General features: G+C 36.2%; 1 protein-coding gene across 1 annotated transcript in view; it reads left to right on the top strand.

Moving 5' to 3' along the window:
- The window catches only part of LRRC49 (leucine rich repeat containing 49), a 49425-nt gene extending 42056 nt beyond the window's left edge, over positions 1 to 7369 (top strand). The window contains exons 15-17 of the mRNA XM_040601946.1: positions 2901 to 3010; positions 3699 to 3852; positions 6132 to 7369. Coding sequence (XP_040457880.1) covers positions 2901 to 3010; positions 3699 to 3852; positions 6132 to 6338 — 471 coding nt within the window. The 3' untranslated portion in view covers positions 6339 to 7369. The remainder of the gene's footprint in view (positions 1 to 2900; positions 3011 to 3698; positions 3853 to 6131) is intronic.
- The last annotated feature ends 8682 nt before the right edge of the window (positions 7370 to 16051 follow it).

Genomic DNA, 16051 nt, shown 5'->3' with positions numbered 1-16051 from the left:
AAGAAAAAAAAAAGTGATAGTCAGGAATCTCGTGAGAACTTTAAAATAACCTTGAATTTACTAATTTACAAAAAATGCCCATCAAAGTTGATAGTAAAAAAAAAAAAAAGTAGTTGAATGTGGGTGTAAAGTTGTTTGTTTGTTTTTTTTACTGCTACATATTTTCAAAATCAACAGTAGTGATTCAAAATAAAAGACTAAATAGAAGACTGATCTCACCTGTGGTCTTCATGGAGAAAGAAAGAAAAAAGAAGAAAACACAATTATTTAAGTAGACTTTTTTTTACAGTCTGTCTTTGGAGGAAAGCTTTGATTTTAATAGTACTTGGGGATGAATTTAGTAAATGGATTTACATGTAGCACAGCATGCTTTTTATGTAGGACATATATCAAATCTTAAATACGTACGGCTGGAGAACACTTTTGTCCTCAACAAACTTTTTCAGCCAGACCACTTATGAAGACGTGCACACAGAAATTTTTTTCTAGTGTCATTAATAATTTGAATAGTGTCATAGTCAAGCAGAAGAGAGAGATGAAATCTGATAGCTGCTTTTCCTTAGTCTACAGCACAAATCATGGTATCCAGCTTTGCAGATGTGTGTTAACTTTTCTTTTAAAATCAATAAGAGAAAATCCTCTTTCAATGTAAATAAGTGTGCTCTCGGACCTTAGATCTTAGAACTAAATAAGAACCTTAGAACTAAGTCAGTTTCACACAATGGAAAGGGAAATGTGCATAATCTGCTGTTCTGATTATTATTTGCTTGCAAAGTTTGTGAATGCTATTGTGTTGCCAGCTCTGAGGTATGTAGAGTTGGGGAGTAAAAGCAATACAAAGTAACTGAATTAACTAAATTATGTAACTCTAGCACTTTTCAACTTTTTTTTAAAAAAAAAAACAAGAAGAAAAAATAAGAAGTGTAAGGAAGCTTCTGTTTTTCTCTCCACCCTCCCCCTTTTATGCCAGTTATGTTCCAGGCTGGAAGCTGAGTGTTAGTCTCCCCCTAACAATGATTTTGTTCCCTTGTCAGACTGTTACATTTACTAGCTGAAGAATCGAATTCTCTTCACTGAGATACTATGACTGGGGAAAACATAAAAGAGTGTAATCTCGGATTAATTAAGAGTTGACAAGGTTTGAAGTTACTAAACTCTACAGAATGTTTCACACCAAGTGTTATGGCATACAATATAGCAGGTGCATCACGGTTACTGAGTCGGTGCCTGTTTTCTGTACTTGGCAAGAAGCAGGCATAATAGACTTTACATTTATGTGATATTACCGTTATAATCTTTTTGTGATTAATGGAGCAAACAGTGTACTGGAATAAGATGGTAAACATGAGTTTCTGTGAACTAGAGTGTATTCAGCATTGTTGTCTCTGTTGACCGGGTCCTTATGCTTCTCTTAACATAAATAAATAAATTAAAATCACTTATTTTTCCAGCAGACATTTCTGCTGGCAATGGTCTTTGTTTCCCTAGCTGCCTTCTGTGCTCTTTCTTTTAGACCTTGCTTCTATTAACAGACTGTTTAGTGAGGTCATCTACTCTTAAGCTACAAAGTAAGACTTACTTAATTTTAGCTGAAAATGAGCACTTCTAAGCACTTGGAAAATGGAGTTGATTTCACATTTCAGCTGTCCTGACCTATGTTTTCTCTGGTGAATTTCTCCCTGCATTATGCTGTTGCAGTACACTTTAGGCAAGGCTATAGATTGTACAGCGAATTAAACAAGAACGTAATGAAATTACATTAAGCTGGATCAGAAGTCCATTTTACTCCAATGTTTGAATAATAGAGAACACAAAAATTGTCTGGAAGTACTTTGTAAATATTGTGAGTATTGAAGTTTATTTAATAATGGGTTGCTTTCCAAAAATGTTATAAGATGAACGGAAATTAAATTTGATCCAGAAGTTAAGAAGTCACTGAGTGAATTTCATAGTCCTGTGTTATCCAGGTCAGATTTAGATGATCATAAAGATTTCTTCTGCACTCACTGGAAAGCCAGAAGTCTAGAAACTGTGCCAAACAAACTTTTGGCAGTTGAAGTCAGTTCATAGTCTGGCCATCAGGGCAGAAGAAACTACAAGGCATGGTCTTCAGAGGTTATGAGCCAAGACAAACAAAAGACAATAACAAAAACTACCAGAAAATAAACCTTTTCCACCTGTTTTATGCAAAATTGAGATGTGTAAAATTAATCCTGAAAAGTTTTCAACCATTGAAGATTAGTTTAGAGAGACATCTGTAACTGAACGTTGACACAACAGTATGGATGGTATTTAGAGAAGTGTAATGGAGGAATGCTATTTTGGGGGTTGTAAAATGCAGAGAAAATACTTTTTTTAATTTTGTTTTTGTTTTTCTGTAAAACCTGTCTTTTATAGAAAGCCTTCTCTATGATGCTGCCAAACTAAGGGAGACCGTAACTTAACTTTTCACATGGGGGTACCCAGAATCTTTTCATTTCTCCAGCATAACTTGATCAGAAATTTTCTGGTAGACCTTTTGTAAGTGCCTGCAGTATGGAGCAGATTTAATAAGTCTGGCCTTCAGACACTCTGTGTAAGAAGTCATTATAAAATTCCTTGTTTCGTGAAGACTGTCATGAAGCACAGGGTAGGATGTGTATACATTATAAAGTTTCCAGAATTACAGGAAGTAAAACAAGCACCAGTACCTCATTTGGTTTCTTTTAAAGTACATTTTAAGTGCCAGTAAAAGCAAATCTATGTTTTGAAGATATGTCTGGAACAGAGCTGTATGCAGTGTTCTGCATAACAAATTTCAGTTAATTCTCAATGTGCATATGTAATGAAATACGAATGTGCCAGTTTTGAAACTTGACTTTTTTCTTTTTTTCTTCCCCTTCCCCCCACTTCCCTCTCAGGTTACTGAAAATGATATTGTCATGGCAGAGAGGCTCTTTGGCATTCTGGCGTATGTGGCATCTTCTGAGCTGCCACATTATCGTATGCTTTCATTATTTGGAGAATCTAGGTAAAATACAATGAATGTATCTGGAATTTGTTCAGAATGTATTGTTTACTTACTTTGCATGCTGTCACGATGAATTCTTTCTAGGTAAAAAGACAAAAATTTCACAAATAACATCTTACAAAAGATAGGTTCTCTGCTTATAGCAGAAATATTAGCATCGCCTGCTGTAGCCAGAGGTTTTCATGGAAATTGTATGAAGTCTGCTGAATAAGATTAAAAGGCACATGCGCATAAATGTGCTGCTTGTTTAATTCTCCAGTTGTACTGGTATTGGTGAAGATTTATGGACTTCATGATGAAGACTGATTATTTTTAGCAGGTATTTTATAGTGGGTGACTATAACAGTTAACCAATGTAAGAGTTGGTGCTGCAAGAAAAAAGGTGCTTAAAAAAAATATTTTTAGTCATCTATAGGTAACATACTTAAGAAAAGTTTAAGCTGCAAGACTTCCTATTTAGGAGATGCTATACGATATATGTAAAAAAGTCAATTGTATAGAGGCAAAGAAACATAGGAATGTTTAGTCATTAAGTATTTTGAGTAACTTGAGGATGCAATAAACTTGAAAGCTCAAAGTACATGTTCAGAGGGAGAAAAGAAAAAACCCTCCACAATCTCTAGAAACATTTGCACTTTTAAAAAAGTTTCCAATAATTAGAACTGTAAATCTCTCTATCTTTTCACAGGAGGAAGCAATTCCAGTATCTGCTGGAAGGAAAGGGAAAGAAATCTGGGATTGGGAGTGAGGAAAGTAGTGATAACAGAAGAAATGGAGGGGAAAGCACAACTCGAGCAACACTGAATTACATGACAAAGGACTTTCATATGGAAAAGCTTGAAGTAAGTATATCATTACAAAATATTTTCATCCTCTATTGTATAACCTTAGACTGCTACTCATGGAATTTGTCTATATATCAAGTCTCAGTTGTGCTATTGAGAATGGTGGTTTTAAAATACCGCTGCTTAACATATTTACATGTATGATCAAACATTTCAGCTAACTGATCTTTGCCAAAATACTGGATAATGGTAGGTTTCTGTCTTTAGTGAAGTGGTTCCTGAACAGTGCCACAGTCTCAGAAATACATTCTCATCTGTAGAGGACTGAAGGCAGTGGGCTGATTAGCATTGATAACATGCAGCTGTGGCCTTGCCTCAGAGGCAATGGGTTGATGGACTTGGATGATGTGCAGCTGTAGCTCGTTCCTGCGAAGTGGTTAAATAGCCCTGAGGATGGTGGGAAAGAGGCTCAGATGGAGGAGCAATTTGGTCTGGCCTCTGGAGGAAGGAGATACAGCACAGACAGTAGAATCTGACCAATGGTAAAGCCTTGTTGCAGCCTACTAGTTTGATTGTGCTGCAACACTCACCTACAAGCCTTATGTTCGTAATGAAATGTACCTGCATTAGTAAAATAAAAGAAGTGAGTGCAGTTTTTTAAAAAAAGAATTGCATATGTATATTGCACATGTTAGCATTTTCTAATGGACTTGGAAAATCAGAAAGTATATCCCAAAATGAATTGGTGAAGAACACCCCACAGACAAGACTTGAGAGAGTGCAGGCTGTAGTAATAAAGAGTCGTTACCTAGCTTTTAAATGAGCTACAGGAAAAAAAATATATAGGGGATGTATTAAGTTTAATTATTAATAAAATTGCAAGCTGTCCTGTTTTGGATAAACACATCAGTCACGCTTGCTTTAGTTTGCATTTCTGATCTGCTAACTCTTTTGCTTGGGCAGGGGGAGGTTGTTCACAGGGAGAACATGCTTTCAGCCACAATCTCCTTTCTGTGCAATCTTCACAAGTTCTAGCTATATGCACCCTGCTTCCCATGCTTGTCCCGTGATTTGCTTTTTCATTATGTGGAAATATATAAATCCTTTAGTGCAAGAAAAAAGATAGTGACTGTGTGTGTGGAGATAAAGAAAACATTTTCTCTTGAAAAGCTGTGGTAGCAGTGCTTAAAACTTTATGTGTCATACAGTGAGGTATTCCTCTTGTCCTTTACCATGGAACAAGCACTATAATAAAATAAGCTTAGTATTCCTACAGCCCGTGAAACACACGCATTATCTTGTCTTCCTAGCGCAGCAGTTCACACCTTGTCCTTTGTTATAGTGTTATTATGTATGTGGCAGCAGATATTACAGGTTGTCACAAGAGAAGATTAAGATAAGCAAAAAAGACTGATTCCAGTTCCCCATCAGTAGTAAACTAACATAATAAATGTGATTGAATAAGTTTAATGCTGAAGATGATAGTCTGAGTCATTGATTAATAATCTGTTTTATAGAGGAAACAGCTGGAAAGTATTTTTTCTGCTTTATCACTCATTTAAGAAAACCTATGTTTTGATGGCCTAAAGCATGACCTAACACTTTAACAGTGCCATAAATCAAACTAGTTAGATATTTAGCACCAATATAACTTATTGTTCAAAGCTTATTATGGCATTTTATAGAAACTCTGCAAAACCAGGGATTAATACAGTTAGAGTGACTAAAATGTGGAGCTAGTAGCTGCACAAAGTGCAATTTTTTTTTTTTTTTTTTTTTTTTTACAAAAGTTCAGGTTACTTCAGTATCTAATGTAGTACATCTTAGGAACTGTGCAGTTGCCAGAGTCCTTTAGGAAACCTGTGGAAAGGATGAATACTGGCATATTTTTTTTGTGACAAGATATTTAGGTTTTGTTAGGACAGGTAAACAAGCATATATTTCCAATTGTACTACAATCATGAAAAGCTGGGAAGGGAAAGAAGGAAGAAAAGTAGTTTAGTGCTTAATGATTTCGTAAATTTTCACAGCTATGTTGGAAGGCACCAAAAATCGTAATGTTAAAAAGTATTTACATGATTACTTAAAAGTGGATTTCACATTAATTAATGAGTATAATATGAATATTATGAATACAGTAAGAATCTGTGGGCCACGTTCATAAAAGCCTGAATTAGAACCTGGGTTGTGCAACTCAGGATGAATGTGCAGTGGCCTTTTTGCCTGCTCATTGTGATGTTCTTTAATTCATTAAATTTCTGTGGTGGTTTTATGGATTTGCTATTGTTTAACCTCTTCTTTATCTTACTCAATAATGCAATGGTTCTCCCATGCAGGAAATCAAGGAAAGAAAAACATTTTGCCAGACATACGTTGAGAACTTAGTGAAAGAAGCAGCTGACATCAACATGAAAAATGAGTCGTTGCAGAAGCTCTGGCCTCAAATGTTCATTGAGCTTGTTAGAGATGCAGTGATAGAAATACGCAATAAAAATTCCTACATGAAACTCTGCTTGCAGCGGATCACTGATCAAAAACAGTAGTCAAGGCTTGTTGTCTTGCAAGGTTTTGGTTTCAATATTCTGTGATGTTTTACAAACTTAAAACAATAGAATATAAAATTACCATCACTATGGCATACTTCACGTGCACACACCCCCAAAGGGATGCCTTTAAATCTTAATTAACTCTTCTAGTTTTGAAATAAAAGTTTACTTGCATACTGCTTTAACAACGCTTCCTTGGCTGAAGTGATGAGGTAGTATAGAAGTAGCTTGGTGATTATCGTGTTTTACTAAATTCTGCTTTGTTTTTATCTGCTACCCTTTCTTCTGTAGTGCTACAGCATTGATTTTTTTAAAGAACAAATTTACGCTCTGCTTGCCTTATTTTTTATTGAACACTTTTCAATTGTCACCTTTTTGACTGTTTGCTGCTGTTTGAAAAAAAATAATAGTAGCCGGGGTTTTTTTAACGAGCAAAAGCTAATAAATTATTTTTACATCCTGAACTGGATGAAGACTTTATTGTTGTTGTTTAATTTGTGAGATCATAGAACACTCTTTCACATCAATGCCATCACAGTGCTCGTGATTCAGTGTGTAATGAGCCTAATTCTGAGCTGAACAAATTGCCTGAACTTGATTTCAAGTGTTTTTCATTAAATTCACTTATATTAGTCTGTATGAATTATAAACAGGTAAAATACGAATTTGAGGTGTACTCAATTAAGCTTTATTTTTTTCTGTTAAAATGTGTTTATATAATTTCTTTTGTTTCTTGATTACTAAATGATTAATTTTTGAGGTTTGCCAAGGTCAAATGAGCTAAAAATGCATGCATTACATTTGGTAAGGAAACTGATGACTATTATTCAGTTGTAATTAATTCTGTGACTGTGAAAATTTCATATTTGTCAATAAAAACAAATTCTTCACTTTTGCCCTTCACAGATAACATAAAGCACTGTGTACAAAGAAAAGACTTCTTAATGCTGCATGAAGATGAGGCACAACTTGCCCCCAAACTGATCAGCTGTGAATAATGGGTATTAAAACCACATTCCATAGTACAGTAACTCCCACTGTTAACACCTTGCCATCTCCTCCTCAGAAATTGCATTCAGGAATTGTTAGCCAATCTGGCTGGTTCCCGTGGCTAGTGTTCATATGCAGGTAGGAAGTTGTGCCATTTAAACTTAATTTTATGGTTCGATTGTATCTTGACAAAACAATCCAGAACCTTTGTGCATTCTTTTCCTCTGTACAAATTGATGTTATTTTACTTAAGCTCATTTATAAAAGAGAAATATTCATAACCAAAAAAAAAAGTTCATGGAAGGGTTTTTATGGCTCAAGATGAAGGTTATTTTTTGACGTTACCTGGACAAGTCTCTCTTGCAAATGCAGTTTAGTAAATTTATTCACCCTGAAAATAGCCTTGAATGAGTGGCAGGAGTCCAGTGGTCCGTAGGTGTTTTGGAATATACAGTTGACTTGCATGCAGGTCAAGCTGGTGCGTCGAAGTTGTCAGAGAGGATCCATTTTCTGAGCATGTTACAGGTTAACAATGGCACACATGCTGTTAAAAGTAATTTCCAATTTGGTTTGCGATATGTGATCTTCTAAAGTATGCCTGTAGGTAGTTGCTTTTCAGTCTTTACAGAATTTAATGGAAGTTAGGTCACTTAAATTCTAAGAAAATGTTAAAAGTCCTGAAGAACTGCTCCAGCAGATGATAGAATTTAATAGAAGCAATTGCCCCTCCAGGCTTCTTGAATTGCTTCATGGAATTTATAGTGAAGAATAGTGTGTTTGATAGGATATTTTTTTCTTTCTGTTGGAGCATTGCACACTCAAGCTTTATGGTACACTTTATTAAAGGAACAAATTAAGACCCTGCAAAATGTGAGGAAAAGAAGTTAACGTGACGGAAATAGTCAATATAGAAATGGTCATGCAAAAGTTTGGCTTTTTTTTGATCGATCAGGTCCTTTACATCACTTCTGTGCAAAGAGGGTGGTGGAGCAATTCCAGCTTCTGCTTGGGGACAGAAATCTCAGCAGCTGTGTGGAAGTGCAGAACTCTCCTGACGATGTTAGCTGGAGCAGATGGGCCCCTTTTGAATCAGATTCAGCAGCAATAAAAGAGTGGAAAAAAATGTGTTAAGAAGGGTGGATTGGTCTAGAGGAACAGGAAGTTCTCCATGGGAAAATCCAGAGAAAAGCCAGACTTTCTGATACTAAGGCTTTATAAGCATAATCCCGATTGGAGGCTTTAAGGTAGGGTCTTGAAAAACCGAAGTGAAATGAATCAGAGGGTGTTGACTGTGAGTTGTAGAAACGTCTCCTTAAAATGCTCTGTATTCCCAGTGGGCTGTGGATGCTGCCAGTTTGGACTTTTCTCAAGATAGCAGCTGTTTTGTAACAAGATTGCTAAATGGCTGAAGTGAGGGTAGCCAGGCAGCTATTATAAATGAAGAAAAGATTAATGTTGGGCTGCATACGCTCTTTTCACCTAGAACCAGTAGGAACAAAAAACCCTAATAGTTTTTACTATTTTAGTAAAATATATTTAGTTCTTTTTAGGAAGCAAGTATATGATGGGCCAAAGTGATACTAGATCTAAGAGGATATAGGCTTTTAAGCAACCAGGTGATCTTAAAATAGTTGGCATGCTATATGTTGTTTATGTGTTTTATCAAGATTATTTGTTAGTTCATAGATTTGTAGGATATATTACTTTAGTTGCTGCTTGAGGAGTTTCTGAATACTTAAAAATTTGGAGGCTGTATAAGAAGCAAATTCTTACATGCTCTGAAGCTTCAGTATTACATATATAAATTTTTTGTAGTTACAGGTATACATTGAGGAGTTAAAATAGCCATTGATTTTGAAGCTGGGGACCTTTAAATGCTGCAGACAGGTGAATTTTGATACTGTTAATATTTCATTGATATCCCATCCAAAATGGTCTGTTGTAATTCCCTCACATAGCCTGACTTTCTGCACTGGACAGGAGCTATTATTGTGAAAATTCCATATGTTAACTAGAAATAAGGGTTTAAAAGATACTGTTTTGACTTTTAAGGCTTTTGAAAACTGTTTTTTCACTGTTTTTTTGGACTTTTTGTACAGTTTCCTTTTTTTCTGACACAATTTTCCTCTATGTCCAGACAAGGACAGATAATGTTGTATTATTTTCTTTTTTCAGTTTAGCTGTACCCATGCATGAAGCCCCCATTATGTCATGTAGAGTCACTGTTCATTATGGAACAGAAAATTGATCTGCAGTAAGGAGATTGATGAAGAGCTGTATTTCATATGCTCCTTTTGATACAGGCTCTGAAAAGGTAATATTGCTGCATATATGCCACTGCAGTGGAATAAAAGTTGAAGTGATTCACTTGATGCAACCCAAAAGCTGATCCTGACAGGTTTGAGGGGAAAAAAAGGTACTGGGGAGAGGTTTTAACTGGGCATTGTAAAGTAAAGCTGCTCTTACTGCCTGGGACCAAATGTTAGATCATAATCTGAAAATAGCCGAAATCTTTGTTTTCCAGTCTGTGAAGATCAGTGGTACAAAAGTGCAATATCTCGCTCCACTGCTATGAATGGTCATACTTTTATCATGTAAGCTATTTAAAATAATAATAATTTTTAATAGGTTAACCTGTTAAAACACTGATCATCTGCCAGTTAAGTTAGGCTTGTGCAGACAGTAGTGAGTCCACAATCTGTGTATACATTCTGCAAATTCAGGACAAGTGATTTTTTTTCTTTTTTCTTTTTTTTTTTTTTAATCAGAGCTGTAGGCTGTAAAAGTGACAAACACCAATGCTTTCAGTTGCTATTTTTTATCACAGTGACACATCAGGATGAACTGCTTTTTGTTAGCTATTTATTTAAAGAAGCTGAGGCAAATACTTGCTGCTACTTATTAGTAAGCAACATTCATAAAGATGTGATTTAGATTGGAAGGTCAGTGTGCATATTCAAAATCACAATAACAGCTATTTGTTTTGATTGGGAAAACAGATTACTTGAATATGTTTCTGTTCCCACATAATACAAACTCTGCTACATCCTGAAGTCCAATTTCAGTGAAATTATTTTTCTCTTCAAGTTGGAGGCATCAGTCTTCTGAGGATTTTTAAGGCTTGGTGTTTTGTTACACACATGTAGAACAAGGAGAGAGGGACGTGGAGGCTAGCAATCATTTTGCTCTGTGATGTGATAAAGATGCTTTTACTCAAAACTGATCATAAACAGTTTTATTTTTGCATACTAGAAAGCAGACTGTGTAGGCTACACAGACTTCAAACAATCTTACAAAAGGCTAATTGGCATCTGCTTACATCACCTCAGAGCTGGATTTTCTTGAGAATGAGCTAAAAGAAATTGAATCTAAGGGACTGTTTATACAATCCAAGTATCTAATTTTGTTGGCTAGCTTTGCTAGGCTTCTGCTCTTGGGAGAAGAAAGATAAGCTCATCTGGAGGAACTCTTGTCTCTGTTTACTGTGGTGAAAACAGTATTTCTTTACAAGCTGTGTGTTGGACCTCATATGCCATACTTGTGTACAGATGGGGTGGACAGATGCTTCTGCTTATTGTATCAAACGTCAGGGAGCTCTGTTGAAGAATCAAAAGTCTTAATGGGGGGAAAAACCGCCTTCTCACGTTCTGAGTTGTTTGGTTTTGGTGGGTTTTTTTTCAGTTATAAGTAGATGTATTGCAAGCAGAAATATACTTGGCTGATGAAAGCACATTGACTCTTAAAAAAAAAAAAAAGTAGAAAACTGTAGGTTAGACTGTTGATACCCAATTCAGCATTAGAAGTATCCAGCATCCCCAGGAAATGTGTTTGTACAAGACAACCCTATATTCTATACCACTGACTACGTTGACTTGAGGAGGCCCTTATATGTAACTTTATTCCAGCTTTTTGGAAAATACAAACTGACGGCTTAATGATTGCTCTGGACTTTGGTGTATTGGTACAGTATGAAATAATGTAATCAAGACACCAGGATCAGATTTCTTGGATTTCTTGGTACTACAACTTGGATCTGTTGGTTAACAGGATGACAGTGCTTAATCCCACCTTTTGTTGCAGTCTTCTTAATTAGGCAGCTACTTCCATATTAAGGAAAGTCTTGTGTGCCATCTTCATTCTTATTATATAGTGCATGACATCTAGTATATTACTACATCCATAATCGGGATGTTTCCAGTTTCAGACATACTATTCCTTTTACTCTTTTTGTTTGACTAATATGGGTATCCCAGAGGTTAAAAGCTACTATTGGCGGTACTTCATTTTAAATCTAACAAATCTGGAACTTTACATGAAAGCTGAGCAGATGATAAACAAGTTCCTTCTCTCTGGAATACTAGACATGGATAACAGAAACAGTACTGCTTTTCAAAGCAGTGAGAATGATACCTTTCCAGAATCAAGGTAACGGAAAGCCTTTCTGCCTGTAGTATTTGAGCACTTAATATTTAAGCACAGGAGAAGATAGCCTGGAATGACTTATGGTTTCCATCTACTCATCACATATCATAAGACAAGAGATTGTAAAGTTAACTCAAACTACAGCGGTGACGAAATTGTGCCTGTGAATGTCATGTTTGTATTACATGCTCACATAGTCTAGACATCTTACTTGGTCATGCAGGTAATGGCGGTATTAGTGTGATTCACTTTCAATAAAAGAAATAGCAATATGTAGAGAAGCTGTGACTTTGTAGTAATAACAAACACAGAGTTCATAGATTAGCTGTTATATTACACTTAGAAATACATTGTGAGGCAGTATGTGCTGTGGTTTGTGTTCTGTGTGGCCGTGCAGCACATATGCTGCTGCCTTGTGTTAGACCTCAACAATCTGTATTTTCTAATAAAGAAATTATTCTGAAGAGCGATGAGAAAAGCCAAGAACACAGAGTACAGCTTTCTTTGTTTCTAACTCTGCATTGACAATAGACTATATTAAGCTTCATACAACTATCATATCCTGGGTAAAGTACACATGTTAAAGCTGTCAGAGTCATTTGACTATGAAGCTTTTGTGTGAGTCTACAAACAAGATCCTCTAGGGAAATGTTACTTAGATTCCAAAGAGATGTTAGTAACTAGTAAAATGTAAACACTCAGGTTTTTGTAATCCAGAAAATGTGAACTGTCAGTTTAGAGAAGAACTGGGTAAATATTAGAGGGGAGGATTCCCAGGTGGGACAAGTGCTATTGGAATACAAAGTGAATAATGAAGAGAGCTTTTATTACAGTGTCTTTGCATTCTTCTGGAGACGTGTGAATGCACGGCAATGGGAACATATAAACCCAGAGCAAAAGACGTAACCACTCCCTAAGACGTAAGTCTGAAGACCTCTCTCTGATATTATGGTAGTTACTTGTGTTTTTTTGTTGTTGTTTTTGGGTTTGTTTGTTTTTTAACTCCTTGACTAACAAAGACCCTAGTGTTTTTATGTCAGTGTAATGAACAACCAAGAAACTATATCTGAATTTTCAACATATCTTCAGAGGTTTTGTTTCCAGTTTCTTCGGTATTTATCTAATTGATAACTGCATAAGCAGAAACATCTCACTGTACATTCAGCAGTTATAACAATGCCAGTTGCTTTATTAGAGCTGAGGCCTTCATTGTCCTGAGGATCTGTGTCTAGATTAAAAAGTAATCAGTAAAGCAAGAATTTTTTTCTCTTTTGCTTTTTAAAGCAAGTTACCCATTCTTTCTTATTGTGAATAAATGTGGGAGTCTAGCCAATGACATTTTTCTATGTGAACTACCGACATCTCTAGATGTGTCAGTAGACATTGAGCTCTGTCTGTTGCATATTACCATTATTCAGCAAAACACCTAAGCATGTGCTTGCTTCTAATCACACACTTGAATATTTCCATTATTTTTTAGGATTTTCCAAGACTAGGACTCAGCCAAAAAATCTCTGATTTTTGGCCTGAAACAAGAGCTCTAGGGTTAAAGGCAGTGTACTAATTAAGTACATTTATTACTTTAAGTCTTCATATTGGGGGCTTTTTTATTTGAAAGCCTGTTATTGTAGGTGTAATTGGAATGAATATCTTATCCAAGGCAAATGTTGATATAACCACAATTATATTTAGATTATTCCAAGTATTTTGAGCACGTAAAGACATTCTTATTGATCAATTATTTTCTTTTATTAATGTGAACTATGAACTGTTTTTAACATGAAGAATTTAGTTTACTACAATAATGAATGTCTTCCCCAACATACTGTTCCACCTTTGATGATGGAATGCAAAGTAGGTTGCTTTACAAATGGCTGGAAATATTCTGATAAACATCTGAAATAGCAAGTATGGAAAACAAAGGTCTAAATAAACATGGAAATGGAGAGCTTGATTCATGAAACTGTAGGTGCTGAGGGTTTGGTTTGGTTTGGTTTTCCCAATTAAAGAGTGATGTAGCTCTCCATTCCCTTCTACCACCCCATCCTCCCAGTGTAACTTCCTGTAAACTGCACTTTGTATTAAAGATGTTGTAGAACTGGGTATGAACTAAACTTTATTAATTTTGTTTGCAGATTGAATTTCTAGATGATTAACAGTTCTCATGATCCACAGGATTGTTTATGAAGTTTTATATGTTACGTTACTTCAGTGTTTTCATACGCCCTCTCTGCAGATGTAATAATGCAAGATTTAAATGCAAGTCAACATGCTGCTGAAGATTCTAAGAAGTATTTGCATTGATTTAGGCTTTTTATTAGGATGTATAATCAAAGAAGCAAAATCAAAGCTAATAACCTATGTGAGCTAAAACTGGTGCTGTTGAAGATGTCGCAAGATTCCCAGTGATTTGAGTGCCTGGGATTTTACATGTAGCCTATATGCAAGGTATGAATTACCCTAACCTTTTTTTTTTTTTTTTTCATATTTATGTTGACCACATCTGTACCTCAGCTAGTCATCTAGATTTGGTGCTGGCTAGAGGAAAATAGACACTTATACCAGTATGAAACATCTAATTTGTTTTAGATGTCCATCTTTTCAATGCAGTGGAACTGTTGGTTGGTTAGTTGGTTTTTTTCTCCTCCTCTGTTAGGGTAGTGTAGGCAGTCATTCAGATGTTGATGTCTGCAAAAGTCTGAATTTGTACAGACAAGTTCCACCCTTCCCACCTGTTGTCTGCTTCCCTCCTGTGCAGTTTTTCCAAGCTTACCGATATTTTTTTCTATGCCAGTCAGAACCCACGGAAGCAGCGCACTTTATGATTGACAAGCATGCACTCTGCTTGGATTTGGGGTAAAATTTGAGTGTCCTAGATTTCTAAAATGAGAGATCCATACCCCAAGTCATGCTGGGCTTCAGTGACATCTAGATCAGTCGGTGCTTTTGTCACATTTGAAAAGGCCTTGAGGTCTGGCACACAGGTTCTCTCCTCAGCTATTTTGAATACATACATGGCCAAAGAAGAATGACATGGTCACACAGATAGGGTGGAAGACTCTGAATTAGGGTAGACATTGTTAGACATAACTGCTTCTTCACTTGGGTCATTACAATAGTATATGCATGTGAGTAGTAAAGAGTGTTGCAAAATATGTTAGATGTACATGGTGACAAGCTAGGAGGGTGTAGTGGTAGACTTCACAGTGTTAGGTTTACATTCAAACTTGATGATATTTAAGGTCTTTTCCAACTGAAACCATTCTGTGATTCTCTGAATCTTAATCTCGTTGCTGCTTGGAGAATTCTGAAACCAAAAGATTCTGAAAACAGGTGATCTGAGAAAGTTGTATTGATTATTTGCTCTTTCTTCTTTGTTGGTGCTGAACTATTGCCCTTGCTTGATGATGCTAGCTGTAGGCTCAGGGATTAACTAGAGGCTGTGTCAGGAAAGTATTTTAATAGATCTACATGTGGTCAGGGCAGTTTCCAAATTCCATCAACATATGTTGCCCATCTAAGATTATTTATTTGCACTTCTTCCATTAATGCCTCACTTCAACAAGCTTTGTCACGTTGCAGGGACGAACGAGCATTTCAGTAATGTGTATCTCCATATGTGATCTATGAGTGTGTTAGGGGTCTTTCAGCATAACAGATGAGCATCAATTGTAAAAATTCTTATGTTAAAGAATATTTGGTTTAAGATATCTGTGCAGCCTCACTGCTGACTGGCTTTCATTTTTTATTCCAGAGACACCTTCTTAAAAAGTACACTTGTCAAAATCATCCACAGTGGTATTCAAAGGTGGCTGTGGGATAAAAAGCAGTGCCTTGGAGAGGATCATCCCCTGATGGCCTATGTTTTAATAGCAGCAAAAGTGAAATAAAAACACTTGGTTGCATTAGATATCTGGTAATGAGCTGACAAAGGTGTAAAGGTAGCCAGGTGCTGTATATCTCATCTGTAGCGTATGTTAAGTGTTGGGCAGCTATAGGGAGTGAGACAGCCTTGTGTATTTTTAGAGGTGTGAGAACTGTTGTGGGAAGCCAAATCCTCCTATATTTCTCCTCCCCTGCTCCCCTTAGGACGCTCTCACTTTCCCCACCCTTTGTTTCCAAGCTCCAGTATATTCTGTTGTTATTTAAGGAAAATACTGTCAGCACTGCTCGTAGTTGCAGTGCGTAGTCCGACAGAAGATGGCACAGGCGACTTTTTGCTTTTCCCCGTCTCTACAGTGGGGAACAGCTACGGAGAGGCTATTGTTTAATTAGCATTAGTTATTGGTGTATTGCTA

The sequence above is a fragment of the Falco naumanni genome, chromosome 7 (genome assembly GCF_017639655.2).
Source record: "Falco naumanni isolate bFalNau1 chromosome 7, bFalNau1.pat, whole genome shotgun sequence".
Lineage (NCBI taxonomy): Eukaryota > Metazoa > Chordata > Aves > Falconiformes > Falconidae > Falco > Falco naumanni.
This window is presented reverse-complemented; position numbering and strand designations above follow the sequence as displayed.